The sequence below is a fragment of the Macaca mulatta genome, chromosome 7 (assembly GCF_049350105.2).
Source record: "Macaca mulatta isolate MMU2019108-1 chromosome 7, T2T-MMU8v2.0, whole genome shotgun sequence".
Taxonomy (NCBI): Eukaryota; Metazoa; Chordata; class Mammalia; order Primates; family Cercopithecidae; genus Macaca; species Macaca mulatta.
In genome coordinates this window covers 127,536,041-127,558,814 of record NC_133412.1, presented here as the reverse complement: position 1 = coordinate 127,558,814, position 22,774 = coordinate 127,536,041, and the positions used below count along the sequence as shown (strand labels likewise).

At 39.0% G+C, this 22,774-nt stretch overlaps 1 protein-coding gene and 1 long non-coding RNA gene across 2 annotated transcripts; one reads left to right on the top strand and one right to left on the bottom strand.

The window, feature by feature from the left end:
• Positions 1 to 1,178: 1,178 nt before the first annotated feature.
• On the top strand, positions 1,179 to 16,652 carry CNIH1 (cornichon family AMPA receptor auxiliary protein 1). Its single transcript, NM_001193769.1, is given in 5 exon segments — positions 1,179 to 1,381; positions 6,607 to 6,675; positions 10,826 to 10,938; positions 12,620 to 12,763; positions 15,198 to 16,652. Coding segments are annotated over 5 exon segments (435 nt in total). The 5' UTR covers positions 1,179 to 1,300; the 3' UTR covers positions 15,226 to 16,652.
• On the bottom strand, positions 11,089 to 22,758 carry LOC144330258 (uncharacterized). The gene is made up of 2 exons (XR_013396273.1): positions 22,673 to 22,758; positions 11,089 to 12,199 (listed from the first exon to the last, which is right to left on the bottom strand). It is a non-coding gene; the product is annotated as an uncharacterized LOC144330258 (long non-coding RNA).
• Between the last annotated feature and the right edge of the window lie 16 nt (positions 22,759 to 22,774).

Genomic DNA, 22,774 nt, shown 5'->3' with positions numbered 1-22,774 from the left:
GCAAGTGCACGATGGCCACATGTGGCTAGTGGCTACTGTATTGGGCAATGTAGGTATAGAAAATTTTCACGATCACAGAAAATTCTATCGCACAACACTGGACAGACCCTACTTCTAGACTATTCTGTGCAATATGCTAGGTGAACGATCTTTAATGCAAATCTAAACATAGTCTTCTTTTGCTCAAAAGCCTTCAATGATTTTCACTTCCATCAGCAGCAGTTAATAGAGTTCTTTTTTCTTTTAAAAATGGTTGTAATGGAAAATTAATCAATTTTGAATCTATTTTGTGTGTTACAACCAGTATTAAAAACAAAAAAGTAGCAAAAGAGAGTAGAAGGGAAAGTACTTACGGAGCATTAGCACAGTTTTGTGAAATTTTTGTTTTGGTTATATCTATATTTCTTTGCCTCTATATCTACATTTCCATCTCTTCATAACTTGCTGTCTGTATGATATTCCACTGGGTTGCAATGAAAAAAATCTTTCTGGTTATGTGTGGTGAGCAAAAAAATTGGAAAAATTTGGGCTTATGGGATAAGAAGTCTGAGCTCCGTAATGAAGCATATAAGGCCCTCTATGATCTGATCCCTTGCTGATTCATTTCTAATTCACACCACTGTCTTGCACTTATGTTCCATTAATACAGAATTGCTGCTGGTTTCACCTGAGACACGAAGCTTTAGTTTTCTTTTCTTTTTTCCATCTCTGTGCGTTTCCTCATTCTGCACCGTTTCCTTGGACTGCCAGTTCTACCTTCGTTTTGCCTGGAGAACTTCTGCTCCTCATCTAAGGCCAACTTAGGAAACACCTACAGCAGGAATCCTGCCTAAATGCTCCCGGGCGGGCTGGCTGTCCTTCTTCGACCTTTCAGAACATCCCACACACATCCGTTTACAGAGTTATAATAAAGTATTTATTTAGGTGTTCATTTCCGGCACTATACTAAGTTCTTTCAGTGCAGGTACTATCTTATTCATCTTTGTATGTGAAGCGAGAAACGCGGTACCTGTAACAAACTAGGCACTCATTCAATAAATAATTTGTTGAAAAAATAAACGCGAGGAGGAAGGAAAAATAATCAACTGTGCGGACAATGTCAGTGCAACGCAGACTCCGGCCATCAGAGGGCGCCGGGGCGGCTGGGCTGGTGCGCAGGCGCGCTGAGAGGGCTGGCGCCGAGGCGGTATCGGCGGCGGTCGTGGCTGTGGCCGGGGGAAGTGAATGGTTTTACCCAGAGGGCCCTGCGCCGCCTTTCTCCGCTGGCACCGGCGCTGCTCCCTGCTCCTCCTCCCTAACCATGGCGTTCACGTTCGCGGCCTTCTGCTACATGCTGGCGCTGCTGCTCACTGCCGCGCTCATCTTCTTCGCCATTTGGCACGTGAGTAGCCGGGGCTGTGGGAGGGAGGGCGAGGCGGCAGCGCAGCTTCTTTTCGCCCGGGGCTCGCGGTCGGGGCCGCCACGGCGGCGGGTGGTTTGCTCGCCTGGGTTGCGGTCCGGCTGGTGCGGGCCGCGCGGCGTAGGGTCTGCGCGCCATCCATCCGCGGTCTGGGGGCCGCGGGTACTGGAGGAGCCTGGGCGCGCGGTCGCCCGGTGGATGCGCCCGCGGTGTCTTGGCACAGGCCGCGCGCACCGCTACTCCTCCCGGGCTGGGTGGGGCGGCCGCGGTCCAGGCGGGCCCCTGCGGTTCCGCGCTGCGCTCTCACCGACCTCTGCTGGCCCGCGGCCCCACATCCCCGTATCCCCGCATCTCCGTATCCCTGCATCCCCGGGGAGGATGTCAACGGCGCGGTGATACGGGCGTAGTGTGAATGAAGTTTTCCTAATTTTTGTTAATATAGATTGGCTTTCTTTTAGGGTTTCCACAGAACTGTGGCCAAAATGTAACCTACTTAGGGTGAATTTCCAACTCTACTTCTCAGCACTTGTTGGGTGCTCTTCAAATCAAATTACTTTTTTTTTTTTTTCTTTTTCCAGATTGTTGTTTCCTGGTGAACTTTGATGCAAGTTCGATTGATTACTTTGTTGATTGCATGTCCGCGTTTCCCCCCCAAATCATACTTTGACCGCTGGAATTTCAACCGGCAGCCTTCCAAGCCACCCTTATATTCAGGATTGCTTGATTTAGTAGAGGGGGTTTTCTTTGATTTTGAGTTGCTCAGAAACCTTAAGCTTTTCGAGGGCGGTATTTATTTCTGTTACACACATCATCATCACTGTTGCAGGGTGGAAGCACAGCATTACTGGTCCAAAGTCGTAAGTTCCCAGCGACATAGTTCTACAGAGATTTTTAAGAATTTCTGTTGCTTTAGCACAAAATTAAAAGCATTGAGAGCCCTCTGGAAATCATTCATTAAAAATTTATCTCATACTTGCTTCTCTTTTCCCCGTATTCCAGTACCTTCTCCTATACTGCTTTTAATTTGAATGAACACGTTCACTCTTATGTAGATTTTAAGTCAGGTTTCATCATGCCCGTAACAAGGATTTCTATGAAACATAAGGAGGGGCAGAATGTTTCAATAGCAGCAGCGTCTTATGCAAAAAAAAATCTCGAAAGTGGAAGCATATCACAATCCATTCTTTTTGCTAAGCAGTGTGGTTATGTTTATAATTATTTTAGGACCTGACTGCTTATTGTAATCAGGAATACTTACGTAGGCTATTAACTGTGTCAGAAATAACTGCTAACTCAGAATGCTTGTCAGTAAGAGCCAGTAATTTGAAGAGCATCTTCAGCTCTGCTTTGGTGGGAGAACAATACCAAAGATAATTTGGGATACAGACTAGCTCAGCCTTAGTAAGCCTGTGATGAAAATGTGTGGTTCCATGGCTGGGCGCGGTGGCTCACGCCTGTAATCCCAGCACTTTGGGAGGCGGAGGCGGGAGGATCACGAGGTCAGGAGTTCGAGACCAGCCTGGCCAACATGGTGAAACACTGTCTCTATTAAAAATACAAAAAAATTAGCCAGGCGTGGTGGTGGGCGCCTGTAATCCCAGCTACTCGGGAGGCTAAGGTGGAGGAGAATCGCTTGAACCCGGGAGGCAAAGGTTGCAGTGAGCCGAGATGGCGCCACTGCACTCCATCCTGGGCCAAGACTCCGTCTCAAAAAAAAAAAAAAAAAAAGACAATGTGTGGTTCCATTCCATCTGTAGATGTAGCTTTAAGTCACTCTCTGCTTGATGGGTATTCCTTTTTTCTGGAATGAGGGGGATTCTTAGAGCTCTGGGGTAGCCTTTTCCACATTTGTACATTTTGGACCAAGTAGTGTTTGGCTTACGGAAAACCTGAACTGCACTTTCAAAAAATGGGTAATTTAATTTCAGCTTCGAAACAAATGCGTGTCTGGGCGAAGTAAATAATTTTAAGTCGTGTTATAGAATTAAAAAAAACATTGTACCACAGATTCGTGGAGCTTTTATGCTTAGGGATTTCTTCATTCGGAGACTTAGTATCCTTTTGGAAACAATTCTAAATAGATAGTTTTAATTTTTCTGTTATCCATATATCCTTATGTTTATCATCTTAGGTAGTATCTTAGTCCATTTGTGTTGCTATAAAGGAATACGGGGAGGCTGAGTAATTTACAAAGAAAAAAGATGTTTATTTACCTCAGGATTCTGCTGGCTGTAAGACTGGGCATCGGGTGAAAGCCTCAGCTTGCTTCCACTCATGGTGGGGGAATAGTGTATAGAGATCCCATAGTGAGAGGAAGCAAAGGAAAAAGAAGGGGAGGTGCCAGGCGCTGTTTACTAGCCAGTTCTCTTGGGTACTAATAGTAGAACTCACTTATTCCCTCCAAGATGACACCAAACCATTCATGAGGAATCTGCTCCCATGACCCAAACACCTCCCGTTAGATTCCCGCCTCCAACATTGGGGATCAGATTTCAACCTGAGATTTGGAGAAGTTAAACCAAACTCTAGCAGGTAGTTGAAGTAACTTTCAGAAGACTCATTTTACAATTTTAAAATTACATTCCAAAAATCTTATTTACATTAATCACTGTATTAGAGAATGTTTTTTATGCTGACGATTATATCTGTCAATTTAGTCCTAATTCATGTGATTGATGCTCTGTGGAGAAGAGTCGGGAGCATAGATTGTTTGAAAACGTAAAAGTTTAGAAGTCATTCCTTAAAGATGTGTAACAAGTTGGAAGGTATCCTGAATTGTGTACTTGGGCATCATTAGGGATTTATCTGTTTTATTTTTGTTATACTTCTGTGGGAAATTTTGTGGGTGTCTTTGCTCAGCCACATAGCTGCAAAAAGATTTGAAAACCATTAATTTAAGAGTCTTCTCAGAAGAGTTTCGAAAACCCTAACCTATAGCACTCAAAGAGAAACCCATTCAACAACATACTTAAAAGATCCCTTGTAGCTGGGCACGGAGGCTTATACCTGTAATCCCAGCACTTTGGGAAGCCAAGGCAGGCGGATCACCTGAGCTCAGGAGTTTGAGACCGGTCTGGGCAACATGGTAAAATCCCATCTCTACAAAAAATCCGAAAATTAGCCAGTCGTGGTGGCATGCAACTGTAGTCCCGGCTACTCCGGAGGCTGAGGCAGGAGAATCATTTGAGCCGAGGAGGTGGAGGTTGCAGTGATCCGAGATTGTGCCACTGCACTCCAGCCTGGGTGACAGAGTAAGACCCTGTCTCACAAAAAAAAAAAAAAAAAAAAAAAATTCTCTTGAAGTCACCTGAAGAAAATATCCAATTAAATGTCAGTTTTAAAGACAGGTTTTGTATTCTGTTAAGTTGAATCTTGTTATTGACAAATACTTGTGATTATGATCCTTGTCTTGAGCTTTATTACTAAAATGTATTGGGGATATATACCACGGCTGACATCAAGTAGCTGACTAATCATGTCCATAAGTAATCAGAAATTAGTATTTTCTAATTACACACACACACACACACACACACACACACACATATATATATATATATATTTTTTTTTTTTTTTTTTTTTTGAGACAGAGTCTCGCTCTGTCGCCCAGGCTGGAGTGCAGTGCCGGATCTCAGCTCACTGCAAGCTCCGCCTCCCGGGTTTACGCCATTCTCCTGCCTCAGCCTCCCGAGTAGCTGGGACTACAGGTGCCCGCCACCTCGCCCGGCTAGTTTTTTTGTACTTTTTAGTAGAGACGGGGTTTCACCGTGTTCGCCAGGATGGTCTCGATCTCCTGACCTCGTGACCCGCCCGTCTCGGCCTCCCAAAGTGCTGGGATTACAGGCTTGAGCCACCGCGCCCAGCCTCACATTTATATTTTTAACATTTGTGTTAGGTGTCATTAGCCAAGGGAAATCCCTTCTGGTGAGTTCTGCACTTTTTTTTTTTAATCCCAAGTGCGATTTTTTTCACCCCTTCCTTCCATTTAATGTTTATTGAGCACTTACCTATGTGCCAGGCACTATTTTATATTTTAGGCCCTGGGACATAATAGTAAATATAACAATCTTTGTTCTTTTAGAGATTACATTCTAATGTTTTATTATTTTCCTTCTATTGCTATTTGGTTGGAGTTTTTATTCGGGCAGGTTGGTGAATTTTATAGAACTCTAGAAATTAAACTATCTTTTTATAAAACTAAATTTTAACAGGGAAATAAACAGTCATGTTAAAAGATGGAAATATGTAACTTTACTGATTACTGATAATATTGAGCAACACTTTGACATGTAAGGATACTATTCCTAACTCATTAGGGGAAGGGTAGCTTAGGTTGTGTGTACCTGGGATGAGTAGTGTTAGCAACTAACATGGCTCCCCCATCAACTTGCTGCCTTTGTCTTCTTTCTTTGACACCTGAAATGATGCCACAAAGTGATGCATAGCCCCTATTTTGACTCTTAACGTACATTCTAGTGACCCTTGAGGTTGAAGACACATTCCTCCAGAGTGTGGACAGAAGCATCCTTACAAATGTATGTGTTTGTGCACAAATGGGAACAAATTGAAGAGTTAAAATCCATCTCTAGTGTCCCACTGAGCACTGTGCCAAGGGAGGAGGAGCATGCACAGATAAATAAAAATGGTCCTTCTCCCTGAGAATGTAGAGGGGAGGACAGACTTGTGTGTAAATACCACACTCATGGCAATGAGAAAAGCCATATTGATGGCATTATAGAGTCCCATGCTGTGTGGAGATGTGGACAGGGATGCAATTACTTCTGCCCAGAGGAGTTAGGAAAACCTACAGAAAGAAATTGGCATAGGAAGGTTTTTTTTTTTTTTTTTTTTTGGATAAAGAGGAATTTGGATAAACAGTTGAAATGACTTTTCTACTCAGAAGATTATTTCAAGTAGAGATAAGTTGAAATAACTTGAGCAGAGGCATTGAAGAAATTGAAAATTGGAGGTATTTATTACAGTGATACCAAATTTTAGTTATACTGAGATAAGAATGTTTTCACTTCTTTAAATTGGATTCTGGCTCTTCTTTTTGTCATATATGAGTTTAGTATAAATTGGTATTTGTGATCTCGGTGTACTTTTGTTCTTGTTTTATTAACTTTAGTAATTATTTGAATATGGGGCAGGTTTGTTGCTGTTTTTAATTAAAGTGAGTGTTCCTAACTGTTTTAATTTTATTTTAGATTATAGCATTTGATGAGCTGAAGACTGATTACAAGAATCCTATAGACCAGTGTAATACCCTGAATCCCGTAAGTTATAATATAGGATTTATCTTTAGATTTTAAAAAATATATTTGTTTTTAACTTGATGTAATTTGAAAATGGCCAGTATTCTGAGTAGCATAATATATTTGTACTTTTTGAAGTAGGCAGAAGTTAAAAAATCTTTTTCCTGTCATGCTTGACTATTCTATTATTAATCTGCTGGTGGTCTTGTCAGCTGTCATACTAACATTCTTCCAATCTGCTTTTTACATTGTCGGCCAAAGACAGTTGAAAAGGTCAAAAAGATTAAAAGAGTCAAAATTGCATTAAAGGTGTGTACTGCTTTTTAGTTTAATGTTTTAATGCTATATTCATTTCATGGGGAGGGTTAGGGCATTTGTATTTGTAATGTTTTGTTCAGTGTGCTCGTTCATATGCCTGTTGAGGTTTATGATTTCATGAAATTTCATATTTTATGCAAATATATGCTTGCTAGCCCGGTCAAGTAGGGAAAGCTGTTAAATGCGTATGCGTTTTTTTTATGTTATAGCCATAGGCACTTCTATGTGAAATTATTTAGTGCAGTACTTGAAAGTTGGTTAACATAAAATGACTAATAGATGGTGAGATGATTCTCGGGTTGTGACTTATGATGAGGTAGTATGTGAGTGACATCTTTAGTATGGACTTATCTGCCATATCTAGTTTGTCTTTGGTTTGCATATTCTGGAATAAATGAGTCATTCTTTCAGCTGATGTTTATTCAGAGCCTGTTAGGTGGATACCTCTGTTCTGGGGGCTCTGGGATCTCACAGTAATGCCATTCTTTGGACTTAAGGTGCCATAATTTTGTAGATAACAATTTGTATACAAATGTCTACGTAGTTATTTCTAGTGTGTATTTACTTTCTATTTCTGAAACAGGCTTGAAGTTCTGAGCCATCACGAATTTAGTGCTAATGTAGCTCCATTGTGCTTGGGGTGTTTGAAAAAATATATATGTATGTATTTTAAAATTTTCTTTTGAGATGGTGGGGGGGATCTCTTTATATTGCCCAGGCTCGTATCAAACTCCTGGGTCAAGTGATCCTCCTGCCTCAACTTCCTGGGTAGCTGGGATTACAGGCGCACACCAAGGTACCCAGCTTGTTTTTTGTATTTTTGAATGCATTTAGGAAGATTCTCCTTTAGCCTGTGTATTTGATTGTGCCTGATTGGTCAGGAATTGAATGGTTGGTTGTTTATAAGAAAGCCATCGGTATGTCTTCAAGAAATAAAATACAGTAATTCAGCTTTAAAAATTACTTAACGAAGGGGAGAGTTTGTGTAGATTTTAGTTGTCTAGCATACTAGTGTACTAGCACTAGTGTGCTAGAGGGATTTTATTTGGAAAAGCATCTAGAAAGTTAGTTTGGTACTTTATTATTGTTTCCTAGATAACTGTGGATGGTGGAAGAGATTTCCAGTTTGTCTTTAGAGAACTGTTACAGTAAGAGTTGATGTAGGTACAATTAAAAGTATTAACTTATTAGCTGTTTCTTTGCTGTTATGAAACAAGATATGAGTAGATGAATTTGCCTTCTGTTGGAAAGTAGTAAGTGTTAATTGTAAAACATTTTAACCTAAGTAGTTGAAGTTGTTACCAGGAAATGAAGAAACGGAAATTTCCCCTTTTGATAGCTGTTTATTAATAGTGTTCTATGCTGTTTGTCTTTTCATTACTTCGAATAACCAAATGATGATGAAGGTAAAAATATCTGAAATCAGATGAGGATTTTCCTGGGTGCTAGGCTCTGTGCTAAGCACTTTGCCTGAATTTTTTAATTTAATTCTTATGACACTCCTGAGGTAGGTATATTGTTATCTCATGAATAGGAGAGTAAACTGAAGCTTTGCCAGGTTAAAGCACTTTGCCGAAGGTTATACAGCTAAGATAGAGTCAGCATTTGAACTCAAGACAGCCTAATTTTTGAAGCTCAAACTCTTGTATTTTCCTAATGTATTGTAAATTTAGGAGGGACTGGTTTCATTTTAACAGGTAATGTGCGATTCCTGGCTTTTCTTAATGGAAAGAAATTCTCACTGAGAAGAGACATGTGCTTGGGACATCCTAATGCTGCAGGAGGTTGAAGGCCATTTTTATAGCAGCACAGGTTGCCTTTTGGATAGGGTGCCGATAATTGGCTGAATAGCAGTGCATCTGACAGTTTTCCCTATTTAAATTTGTTTTGACAGTTCTGCCAAAGTATGGGGGAAGACAAATATCACCATTTTTTAAATTGTGAACTTTAACAAGAGAATATTATGTTTTGCATGTTTAAATACTATCATTTCAGCTATATTTGCATGAGGTATTTTTTCTGGATACTAGTTTCTGTTTGAACCTTGGTTCCTAAATGGAATAATTTTTGTGTCACTTAAGGGGAAATTTTGTCATTAAAGAATGCTCGGAGAGGGTTGGTTTTTAAGAGAGATGGGTAGTAAATGTTTCTGGACTCCTTTTGAGGAGAAGGGAGGGAATAACATTTGTTTCATATTAGAACTGGTAGAGTTGTAGGTTATCTTTATTAACACTTTTTATTAAAGTATATTAAGAGCGGGAGGGGGTTATGCTTTCTTCAAAATCATTCTTTCCATACTTCAGTCTGTAAGTGTAGGGTAAAACCTTGCATGATGATTTGTCTGTTAGATATCAGTTGGCTTTTTAGGGCTGAAATAGGCTTATTATATTTTAGAGACAACATCTGTAATTTAAACAAGTATTACAAAAGCAACTGTAGTGGAATTCTTAATAAAATGTATGTTTTTCATGGTTTGTTCTGGTTATAGTCCTTGAGTTTCGGAGTCCTATAGCCATTTTCTTGTTTAGAGAACTTTGATCTTAAATAGATGCTGGCTTAAATGTTATTTAGAAGTTTATGTACATATGCAGAGTTTATCTTTTATTAGAATGTTTAAGTTTGTAGAAAGTATTTGGTTAGTGGTATAGATTAGTTGTTTACCTGGATTTTATCTAAAATAGTATTCATTAAAAAGCCCCTTCTACAGCTTTAAATTGGAGAGAGTAATTTGGGAGTATGAGAAAATGGGCCTGAGTATATAGTATGATTACAATCTCTACAGCCATGGTTTCCCCTCAGGAGTGAGCTGATGATGATAAGTATTCACATGATTTCCATTTGGTATGAAGTAAACATTTGAGAAACTGGCTTTGTAGCTGTGACTTATAGGAGATACTTTGGCTGAAACTTGCAATGAGAGGTGTTGGTATTTTTATTTCACAAAGTTCTCAGGCTGAAATCTTTAGGATGGGAAAGATAATTTAAAATAAAGCATTAACTTGTGGTCATTTTATAAAAAGCATTTTGCTTGATTAATTTTTCTTCACTTAATACTACCTACTACCAAAAGGTTTATTTTGTTTTTGGGTTCTGAGCTTCTACTGGTCTTCTGTTGTGTCTTACCTTTTTGTTGGCAAGCAGGCGTAAAGAAACGGAAAGGCCACCTAAGAATGAGAACTTGGGAACCTGGAAAATCCTAATTTCATGGTTAAGAACTCAGTCTTTTCCCTCCTACATTGCAGAAAGCAAATCTTTTACATTTGTGCATATTAGTGTTCTTCCCCCCACTGTGCTGAGATTATTGGCTGATTGGCTTTCCATTAAAAACTTACTTCTGTGGGAATGCGATGTGGTTTGCTAAATATTGTGTATGTAGCATTTCTGGTTTCTGTTAAAGGCTTAAAAACACCGATGTGTAAAATTCTAAAGGGGAGTTTTGTTTCTGTGGAAATTTTAATATGTTGCATGTGATCAGATATCTCATTTTTGTACTTCTATCATTGTTGAATGGTGGAAAGAAAAAGTATTCTAGTTGACTAGCAAATTGTTTAACAGTCTGGGTGGTAACTTTGTATAATTTGATCTATTACTCTAAGAATTTGAGCTTTAAATTTTAAGTCATGTATCTTACTATGTTACGTTAGTGCAAGCTATATACTCTGGTCAGTTTGCCTGTAATCCTACTTTTGGTAAAAAGTTAAACATGGAAATAAAACTCAGTAGCATCTTTTATTTCTGAGTCTAAGAAAACAGTGATTTTTCATTATGGAAACTTGGTTGCCACCTGCTTTCCAGATTAGCAGTTAACTTAATGCCGAGGCATTTTGATCACTGGCCTGTGTTTTCCTTCCAGCTTGTACTCCCAGAGTACCTCATCCACGCTTTCTTCTGTGTCATGTTTCTCTGTGCAGCGGAGTGGCTTACACTGGGCCTCAACATGCCCCTCTTGGCATATCATATTTGGAGGTAATGTTTAGATACACTTTTAATTTTTTAAAATGAAAACTTAAATATACTGCGGTTGATATGGTTATCTCACATGCTAGTTACCTACATAAAAATGGAAGCTTAGTTGGCATTTATTTTTTAAAAAATGAAGTGGATGAACAAAAACTGTTTCAATACCTCTTACAGAGCTTTATTTTTAAAGGAATTTTTTTAAAAAAAGTGAAGTATAACTTAGTGTTTTGCACAAGTCTGAAGTATATAGCTCAATGAATTTTTACATATGTATACACCTGTTAAACCACCACCCAGATCAAGATACACAACAGTTGTGGCCTCCAGAGCATGCACTTGTGTCCCATCTTAGTCGGTTACCCTCCACACCTCCCAAGACCACTGACCTCTATCAACTTAGATTAGCTTTGCTTGTCCTTGAACTGCAGATAAGTCAAAATGTACAGTGTATGTCGAATTTCTTTCTGTGTTTATGACTAACTTAGGTTATTTGTAAAAGGTAATATTTTTAACTTCCATAGTTATATCTGCAGTATATAGAGTTAGAAGTTTTTGTTTTAAATAGGCATGTCAAAACCTTATTGCCCTTGATTTTAGGAGATATATACTGAAGAAATATTTAGGAGTAAAGTGGTATCAGGTCTACAATGGACTCTGAAATGATTCAGAAAAAAATGTACTTGGCCGGGTGCAGTGGCGTACGCCTGTAATCCCAGCACTTTGGGAGGCCGAGGTGGGTGGATCCACGAGGTCAGGAGTTCAAGACCAGCCTGGCCAAGATGGTGAAACCCTGTCTGTACTAAAAATACAAAAATTAACCAGTCATGGTGGCGGGCGCCTGTAATCCCAGCTACTTTGGAGGCTGAGGCAGAGAATTGCTTCAGGCTAGGAGGTGGAGTTTGCAAGATCGTGCCAGTGCACTGCAGCCTGGGCAACAGAGCGAGACTCCATCTCAAAAAAAAAAAAAAAGAAAAAATTTACTCAGGGCCAGGTGCAATGGCTCATCCCTGCAATCCCAGCACTTTGAGAGACTGAGGCAGGTGGATCACTTGAGCCTAGGAGTTGGAGAACAGACTGGGCAACATGGCAAAATCCCCTCTCTACAAAAAATACAAAAAAATTAGCTAAGCATGGTGGTGTGTGCCTGTAGTCCCCGCTACTTGGGAGGCTTGAGGCAGAAGGATTGCTTGAGCCCAGGAGTCTGAGATTGTGGTGAGCCGAGATTGTACCACTGTATTCCAGCCTGGGTGACAGGGTAAGACGCTGTCTGAAAACAAAACAAAAAAACAATACTCAGAATGAGAAAGAGAAGGATAAAGCAAATATAGTAAAAATGGACATTTGAAATATCTGGGTGAAAGGTTCTTACATCTTTTCTGTAAATCTAAAATTATGTCCAGATAAGTAAAAGCAAAACACCTATTTTCTTTTTACAGTTCTTCCTGTTTTTCTTGGATTTCTGAAAAGGTAGAGACTAGATGAAGCTTGTTTAGCTATCTCATTCTGCTCATTAGGGACTCTACTTTTAAAATTAAGATGGTAAAAGAAAAGCATTTTACCCATAAGTAAAAGAATGCTTCCCTGTGTGGACCACCTTTCGTAACAGATGTTTTAGAAGACAGACCCGCTTTCTTATCTGAACGTTTGCTGCCCTTTCTGAATGCCTAATAGACTGTGTTTATTCCAGGTATATGAGTAGACCAGTGATGAGTGGCCCAGGACTCTATGACCCTACAACCATCATGAATGCAGATATTCTAGCATATTGTCAGAAGGAAGGATGGTGCAAATTAGCTTTTTATCTTCTAGCATTTTTTTACTACCTATACGGGTAAGTTGAAAAGGTAAAATGAAATATGCTTTCACTTTGCTGCTTTAAAAGTTTGCAGGCATTATGGTTTTCACACCTTAAAATCCATTCGAAGAATAACTTAGTGTCTTAAGTGTGCATGGTGCACACCAGCAAATTCTCACACACTCAATGTGACCCACACTGGTGCTTATCAAGGCAGTAAACCAGTCTGCTGTCAGAGGCAGAAGGTTTGGTCAGGGATGCTGCTTCCTAAGTTCTCAGACACATTCAGTTGGTAAAGGATGGTCCTCATTCTCTGTGGCAAAGTGATGTCATTGAAGGATAGGGATGTGTGAGTTTGCAGGTTTCTGCTTGTCTTTAGGGTCTCTCCCGACATTATGTTTCATTTTTTCTTTATCATTCTTCATAAGTGGTGTGCTCTGCCCTTTATTTTCTGATTTGCTTGATTTGAGTGGTATGAATGAAATAAGTAGTTCTACCTTACAGGGTGGTGCAGTTTCTGATTTTTTTCCTTTTTGTTTTGAGACGGAGTCTCTGTCGCTCAGGATGGAGTGCAGTGGCATGATCTCTGCTCACTGCACCCTCCGCCCCACCAGGTTCAAGCAATTTCTCTGCCTCAGCCTCCTGAGTAGCTGGGAGTAGCCACCCCCCCTGGTGGCTGAGTAGCCACCACCCCTGGCTAATTTTTGTATTTTTAGTAGAGAAGGAGTTTCACCATGTTGGCCAGGCTGGTCTTGAACTCCTGACCTCAGGTGATCTGCCCACCTTGGCTTCCCAAAGTACTGGGATTACAGGCATAAGCCATCGCGCCCGGCCTGATTTTTTTTCCTTTTATACTCTGATGGACTCATTGTTCCTCTAGGTCAGGATTTCGCAACTTCGGCACTGTTGACAGTCTGGGCTGTGTGGGAATTTCTGTGGGAAGCTGTCCTGTATATTGTAGGACGTTTAGCAGCATCCCTGGCCTTTACCCACTAGATGCCATTAGTGCCCTCCTGCCCCCCGATGACAACCAAAAATGTCTCTGGACATTGCCCAGATGTCCCGAGGGGCAAAATTGCCCTGGTTGAGAACCCCTGCTGTAGGTGTGTTGTAGGTGCGGTGAAATGACTGCTTATTACAACTAGAAAAGGGCACTGTTAAATGTAGAATTATATGTTTCTTTAAGCCATGTGAATATGCTTTTACACATCACTTATATGAAATACTTTCTCGTTTTTTATCAATACATATTCAACTAGAGAGGGCTTTCTCCTTGATTTTCAGAATATTTCCAAAAGAGCCGTAAGCTTTAAAAAAACAGCATAAGGTTCCATTCTCTTTTTCGTTACTTGAAAACTTGCTAAGATAGGCTTATATTCATATTCATATTTCTCTTTATACATAAGTTTCCATCATAGAAAAAGAATGGTTAGACTGAAATTTAGGAAAAAGATATTTTTGGTATTTTTATGCTTTTAGAGGCTATTACTGTGAAAATGAATATCCTTTAGTGCATATGCAGATATTACTCATGTATGAAACAAAGAAATGCTCTGAAAAGTGAAATTCTATGTGTCATTTTAATTTCCTGTTAATTTTCATTTTGTAAGTTTCCATAGCAAATGTCTGGAACAGGGCTGGCATATAATAGGCACTTCAAACATACATGTTGAATGAAAGAAATGAAATGAATGATTGAATAAATGATAAAGTTGGAGATGTGCAGTTGTGGGAAAATGTTCACCGGGATATGGTAGCACCAGGACATTTGTTCTGTTTTAAAGTTGTCTATCAAGCTTGTTCAACTCCTTTGTATTTCTGTTTAGAGATACATGCTTTTTGGACCATGCCCCTGTGCCTTTCCCCTATCACTCTATGTAGAATTGCCCTTGGCAGTTCTTAAACCTAAATCAAAAGGTCATTGCCTTTTATTTTGCTGTTTTCCCCCCTTTTCTTTTTTAACTGCTTCCTAAAAGTTGCTAGTGCTTGGAGCCTTTCTCTAATGGGAAAGATCCTTGATTGATCATTCCTTTCTATACAATGGGAATGCAACTGGTACCTGCCTTCTAGGACTGCTTGGAGGATTAAGCGAGATAATGTGTATGAAAGACCTAACGGCCGGTGTGAAGTGAGCCCTCCAGAGATGCTCATTCTATTATTAGACACGACTCCAGAGCGTGTGGTGTTTGGATGCTTCACTAAGCTCTGATCCCCCATTAAGCTTTCAGCTGTGCTGTTCTACTTGCTAAAATTGGAAAGGGAATAGGGGACAACTACACCACATGCACTGAGCCAAGTCCTATGTTAGGCAAAAGTCCATAAATGCAAATTAAAATCACTGTGAACTTGTCATTAGTCTTTTCATTTTCTGTGATACTAGTTTGCTATATAAAGCATACTCTCTCATGCTCTTGAGTTTTTTTTTTATAATTAGGAATGTTCAAATTAACAGCTTTTTTCTTCTTTTCAGCATGATCTATGTTTTGGTGAGCTCTTAGAACAACACACAGAAGAATTGGTCCAGTTAAGTGCATGCAAAAAGCCACCAAATGAAGGGATTCTATCCAGCAAGATCCTGTCCAAGAGTAGCCTGTGGAATCTGATCAGTTACTTTAAAAAATGACTCCTTATTTTTAAATGTTTCCACATTTTTTGCTTGTGGAAAGACTGTTTTCATATGTTATACTTGGATAAAGAATTTAAATGGAATTACGTATAAATTAATATAAAATGATTACCTCTGGTGTTGACAGGTTTGAACTTGCACTTCTTAAGGAACAGCCATAATCCTCTGAATGATGCATTAATTACTGACTGTCCTAGTACATTGGAAGCTTTTGTTCATAGGAACTTGTAGGGCTCATTTTGGTTTCATTGAAACAGTATCTAATTATAAATTAGCTGTAGATATCAGGTGCTTCTGATGAATTGAAAATGTGTATCTGACTAGTGGGAAACTTCATGGGTTTCCTTATCTGTCATGTAGATGATTATATACGGATCCATTTACAAAAGTAAAAGCGGGAATTTTCCCTTCGACTTGAATATTATCCCTGTATATTGCATGAATGAGAGATTTCCCATATTTCCATTGGAGTAATAAATATACTTGCTTTAATTCTTAAGCATAAGTAAACATGATATAAAAATATATGCTGAATTACTTGTGAAGAATGCATTTAAAGGTATTTTAAATGTGTTTTTATTTGTAAGACATTACTTATTAAGAAATTGGTTATTCTTACTGTTCTAATCTGGTGGTAAAGGTATTCTTAAGAATTTGCAGGTACTTAAGATTTTCAAAACTGAACGAGAGAAAATTGTATAACCATCCTGCTGTTCCTTTAGTGCAATACAATAAAACTCTGAAATTAAGACTCACTTTCAGTGCATTGTTTGAGATTACAAATAGTATTTCTTAAACTTGCTTAATCTATAATAAAGACATGTTGCTGTCATTTTTTTAAAAGTGAAGTACTATGTTATGTTTTTTTCTGAAAAATACCATGCCTAGATCTAAAAAGGAAAATTTTTAAATGCCAAGCGCATCAACCTCTTGTCATTTGACAAGATTCATAAACGTGGATGGCATAGCATCATCATTTCTCTTACCAATTAAGAAAAATTATGGTGGCACTTAAAATATTTTACTTTTATTTTTCCTTTTTGGAACAGTCAGTTTTAAGGTAAAATGGCTTGCAAATTTGAGTTTTTGCCGCTGCTTGTAAGGCAGGTAAATTATGGCTTGCATGTTTTCATAAGCATAAATAAATCTTGTGCTTTATTTGGGATGAGGAAGTTAAGGCATTTGAAAATAAAATAAGTGGTTCGGAAGTTTCTTGAGAAGAGGATCAAAAGAAATAGAACCAATGTATAGAAATTTCACATAATGATCCAGGAAGTCTATGGATGTGTTTGTGGAAATCTTACTCTAATAACTTGTTGGATTAGATGCTGTTTTATTCTCTACTAGTGAAAAATGCTTTATTTCAGTGGTTTCCCATGGTTGGGAGAGAGAGTAGCTGTTAACTGTTCTGGGTAATGGGGGTGAGTATGTTGAGGAAGAGAGGTAGAACCAGAAGAGTGAGGAGACTCGAACCATTCCATAACAAGGAAAGCTTTAAAGACCTGGTATTTTACTGTCTGGAGAACTAGAGGGATCTGACTCTTCGTCAGTTCATGCAACAAATTATTTATTGAGTACTTGCTGGGCTCTCAAGATTCATGCTTTGAGCACAGGCAGTCATTCAGTTTCCAGTCCACCTGATTAGATCAGCATGCACTTATTTTTCTTTCTTGTTCATAAGGACTTTTGATCATGCAAGACCTGGCCAAGTCTATAATCCAGATGGGTTTCCTGGGGCTGTTACTTGAGTATTCCTGTCAAAATATTTTCATGAACCCTGCCTCTCTTAGCAAACACTACTTTCCTTCGTAAGTGTTAACAAACATGCTTTTAATAATCTATTCCAGAATATTCTCCAGGAGTAAGTTTACTGGTTGGAATTTGTGGAAGCCACTTTCTCATGTTTCCCAAATAAGATATGTAGTCCTCAGCTGATTCCTCAGAGATGATTGACAGTGAGTTTCATCCATCTTTGTGGTAGTTTGTTAGTTCCTAGGCATGTAAGTGATTAGAATATTGAGTACCTGTTCTCCTAATATCTACCCACTTTTACCATGTCAGTGTTTTTTGAATTAGATCACTTACCAAGAGAAAGCAGAAACAAAATACTTGAACCTGACAATATCTGACTGCCTCTTTTCATTGCTCTGGATTTATTTTCCACATCAATCTCTTTGGGGTGGCCCTAGCCTATTATTCATGTGGATTCTGCTGAGGCTTGGTTAACCTGGATTTACAATCCAGTTTAAGTTAAACATTCCCTGTTTAGCAACAGCTGTTCACTTGGGTACTCTTTTTTTTTTTTTTACCTTATTATAGTTACTTTTGGTATTATGTGCTTTATCTTTAAAAGCTTTCTAGCTCTAGGAAATTGTTTTCCCCATTTGTGTCTATCTGTGGTTATATCTATACCAACAACTTTTTGTTGCTATGGATACCACAGATTGTCCTGAATTAAAACTCTAACATAATAAATGTCTGTTTAGCAGTTACTTTACTGAGTAATAATACTATATCATGGCAATATGGCCCTTTAATACTAAGGAGGTTTAGGGGTAGAAATTATATGAACACTCATATCCAAATGTTATTAATGATATTTGACAGTTTTCTCAATGCTTAATGATATTCCTCACTCCCCATTCCAGGGTAGAGGAGGGTTTGGTTCCAGGCTATGGACAAACTGCTAATTTGTTTGAAGTTTGAATTATTTTTCATGGGAAAGGGAAGTGACAGGAAACGACCAAGGCTATCCACTTTTGACTTGAGTATGGGTCCAGTATTAGTAATGGTTTCCTAGGCTCACTGATTGTACCACAAAATGACAGACCTACCAGTCAATTTCATGTACCCAGATAAGGGTCTCACATGGCAACAAAGTACACAGCAGTTTGCAGTATGTGTCTCTTTTAAAGCCAGTTCTGTGTGTTCACCTTGACTACCACTCCTGCTGACAGCTCTCATAGAGCTCTTCTCTGCTCCCCAAATCAGTGTATTTTGAAGCTATGTCAAATATTTACATATAAAGGAAATAAAGTTGTATGTGCTTTGAAACCAGCAAAATATTTTCCTTTGTACAGCACCTCTCTTTTCCTTCTATGTTTATGAATAGAGTTTGTGGAATATTGCCATGGTGTAAATAATGACTTCTGTGTGTCGCTTATACCCTGTGGGGGTGAGCTTTCACTTTAGGTGTGGTTATATCCTAGCAGTGTATCAAGCCCACTCAAATAATGATCTATGTTTAAAAGTATGTGTCTAGTTTACTTATTTATGTCATTTAACATCCATAAATGTGCATCTCTCAATCAGCTGTATGATTGTAAATCAAATTTTGATGGCAAAAATATTCTAAAACAACATTCTTTAGGGGGAAAGAAAAATATGGATATCTTATCTAGCATTGCTTATAAAAGTACTCATGTTCATCCTTTTTGGAAACTATTAATCATGCTAGCCTTAGATCATTTTAAGCTCCTTTGCTCAAATCAGTCATTGATCTGCAGTATGATCAGCAGCTAGTAAGTCTGTGGTACTACCAGGATAGCTTAGAAGATGGTTCTGAATTAATACCTCAGAATGATGTCAAAAGTAAAAGAGTGGCTCTATTGCTAAATATATTGACTAGCTTTTTTATAACAATTTTACTTTGAAATTCAGAGTTCTAAAGCTAAATGTCTGAAAGAAGTAACTGCAGCTTGTTCTGCTGATGTTGGAAAATAGTATTCACCATGTAAGATCTTTGGGGTTGGAGTGAAGGTCTTATCTGCATTAATTTTGTTAATGCACATTGTAGAAGATGTAGAGAACATCTTGACATGCATAAGAATTGCATGTCATAATTTTATTGTGTAGTGCTTTTTCTAAGTATTTACATTTCTTTGGTTACCATGTTCATGTATTCTGGAGAAGTAAAATTTCTTGATTACTAGGCAGACCCTAAAACTACTAAGAGAAACATAAAATGTAGTTAGCTGTCTCTGCTCATGGTTTGTTAATATCTAAGCTAACCTTAATGGTGCTGTACCCGCTGTCCACAGAAAATGCCCTTAAGTATAGCCCTACCTTACTCCTTAGAGCTTATTTTGCTTTTGTATTTAATAAAAATTGTCTTAAATGTTTCCTTGTGTAGTTTATGCATAATGGCTGAGTCTGTGTGTTAATTTCAAATGCCGCTAGTTTGTGTATGACCAGGACTCTGATTCTCTCTCCGCCCTCTTTGCTCATTGGGGCAAAGTTTTGGGGACTATCCCACAGGTGAGGTAGAGAAAATACTTTTCCCTGGAATACTGGAATATTTAACTGGACAATTATATTTTAGTAATTGACATCTCATGTTTCTCTGTTATAGAATAGTTGATGTTTTCCCTTATAGTTAGTATTAAAGTAGTTTAGTCAAGCATTTTTAAAAATTTTTTGATTTTTGTTTGAGACAGGGTCTCACTGTTGTCCAGGCTAGAGTGCAGTGGTGTTATCATGGCTCACTCTACCTCCCTGGGCTCAAGTGATCCTCCCACCTTAGCCTCCCAAGTAGCTGGGACCACAGATGCATACCACGACACCCGGTTAATTTTTGTACTTTTAGTAGAGACAGGGTTTCATCATGTTGCCTAGGCTGCTCTCGAACTCCTGAGGTCAAGCGATTTGCCTGCCTCAGCCTCCCATAAGTGCTGGGATTACAGACATGAGCCACTGTGCCTGGTCTACTGAAGCTTTGTAAATGTAGAGGCTTAAATAGGCCTTGCCGTGGGAATTGAGAGATGCAAATACTTTGAAAATTCAGTTGATTATTAAAGTATTTGATTAATCCATGCCAATATTTTCTCTCCATTTTCCTAAGTATTCATGAATAAGCTATGTACTTTTGTTGAGAGAATGATAATATATATGCTTCTCAATTTACAATGGAATTATCTCTGGGCATCGTAAGTTGAAAATGTAAGTCACAAATGCATTTACTACACCTAAACTATCAAGCATCATAGCTTAGCCACCTTAAACATAGTCATAACATTTATGTCAGCCTACAGTTGGGCAAAATAACCTAACACAAAGCCAATATAATAATGTGTTGAATGTCTCAAACGTTGTACTGTACTGAAAGTGAAAACAGAATGGTTGTATGAATACTTGAACTACAGTTTCTACTGGATACATATTTCTTTCACATGATTGTAAGGTTGAGAAATCCTAAGTTGAACCATTGTAGATTGGGGACTGTCGGTAAAAGATTGGCTAATGTAAATATCAATGACTATCTAAAGTTTAATAGAAATTGTGATTTTTAAATTGTATATGGTTATAATACAAAAATCATGAAGAAGGCCAATCTATTACAGCGTGTACTTAAAAAAAATGCCTTTCTTGGGCCGGGCACGGGGGCCCACGCCTGTAATCCCAGCACTTTGGGAGGCCAGGGCGGGCAGATCAGGAGGTCAGGAGATTGAGACCATCCTGGCTAACACAGTGAAACCCCGCCTCTACTAAAAATACAAAAAAAAAAATTAGCCGGGCGTGGTGGTGGGCGCCTGTAGTCCCAGCTACTTGGGAGAGGCAGGAAAATTGCCTGAACCCCAGAGGCGGCGGTTGCAGTGAGCCGAGATTGCGCCACTGCACTCCAGGCTGGGCGACAGAGTGAGACTCTGTCTCAAAAAAAAACCTTTCTTGCTATATAACTTTTGGTATTAATTATATGAGAAAATGAAATCCCTAGGTTAACCATTTAGATCCTGCTGGGATATGCAATCCTCCTACCTTCCTGAGTATTCTCATAAAATGTTAAGTTCTAGAAGCAGCGTATGTATAAAAGTACAGTCGGTGTCTGTATCTATGGGTTCTAAATCCGCTGACTCAACTGCAGATTAAAAATATTTGAAAAATAAAAAATACTACAAATAAAACCAATACAGTATAATAACTACACATCATTTACATTATATTAGGTATTATAAGTAACTAGAGATGATTTAAAGTATACAAATACTATGCCATTTTCTATCAGGGACTTGAGCATCCATGGATTTTGCTGTTGGGGGTGGGGTGGGGGGTCCAATCCTCTGAGGATACCGAGGGATGACTATATTAATATATTGATTTTATATTACAATACATACTAGTGCTCTGAAATTTCCAAACAGGGCTGGTAATTGTTTTGCAGTATTTTGTAATGAAATTCAAGCAGTTCATCTGCAGCAAGAAGAGTAGTGTGAGACAAAATAAAACGTTTAGTCATTGTATGAATTTTTTTTTTTTTTTGAGATGGAGTCTTGCTCTGTCGCCCAGGCTGGAGTGCAGTGGCGTGATCTCGGCTGACTGCAACCTCTGCACCCCGCCCCCGCCTGCCCCGGGTTCAAGTGATTTTCCTGCTTCAGCCTCCCCAGTAGCTGGGATTACAGGCGTGCACCACCATGCCTGGCTAATTTTTGTATTTTTAGTAGAGATGGGGTTTTGTCATGTTGGCCAGGCTGGTCTCAAACCCCTGACCTCAAGCGATTTGCTCACCTCGGTCTCCCAAAGTGCTGGGATTACAGGGGTGAGCCACCACGCCCAGCCGGTCATTGAATAATTATTTAAAAATGAAATTTTGATGTGGTGAAACTTTGTCTTTTGTGGAAGTGCCTATGAGTCTGCAACCTGGTGGTCATTGCCAAATGGCCATGGGTTCACGCTTCTAATTACCAGTAGCCAAGAGAGCCATGTGACTACTGTAAGCCCTACTGAAACCACTGACTGACTGTTCAAACAGGTGTGTCTGTTTGACACATTGTGTGTGACCCTTGTCTACAGCCCAAATGACTGTTTTGGGTAACTCAAAGTTGAATTTAAAGATGAAAAAAGCTGTTTCATAGTATAGGGGGAAGTGAAGGAGTGAGAGAGTTGGAAATGGTTAATCGGTAGCTAAGTTCTCTATGAAATAAATGTGAAAGGATTAATCTCACTTATATAGTTCCTAGGGTGGAAAAAAAGTGGAGCGGCCGTTTGAACCAGTGAATTCCTCATCTCTGAAAATGTTCCCGCAGATAGTGAATAAACAAACACTCTTGGGGCTGATCCAGTACTGGGAGGGGCGACTGGAAGACTCACAGGATCCTTTTCAATGCTGTAGGTCTATGAAGTAAAAAGCAGAAGTTTTGGGAGGAATAGAGAGGGAGGGGGACATTATTTAAAAGTAAGTTTGGGCACTCATACCAATTTTCTTACTTATTACTTTGTCATATGCTACCCAGTGGTTACAAACAGTAAAATGAAGTAAAAATGAAGTACTAAGTATTAAAAATAGGCAGTCAAATATTTTTCCATATGTACGTTTTCAGCATTACCTCCAGGTAAAGTATACCAGAACAACCAGTTCATTTCTAAAAGGAAAATTGCGTACCAATTTTCCTATCCCAATTTTCCTGTTCCTATAAGAAATGAAAGAC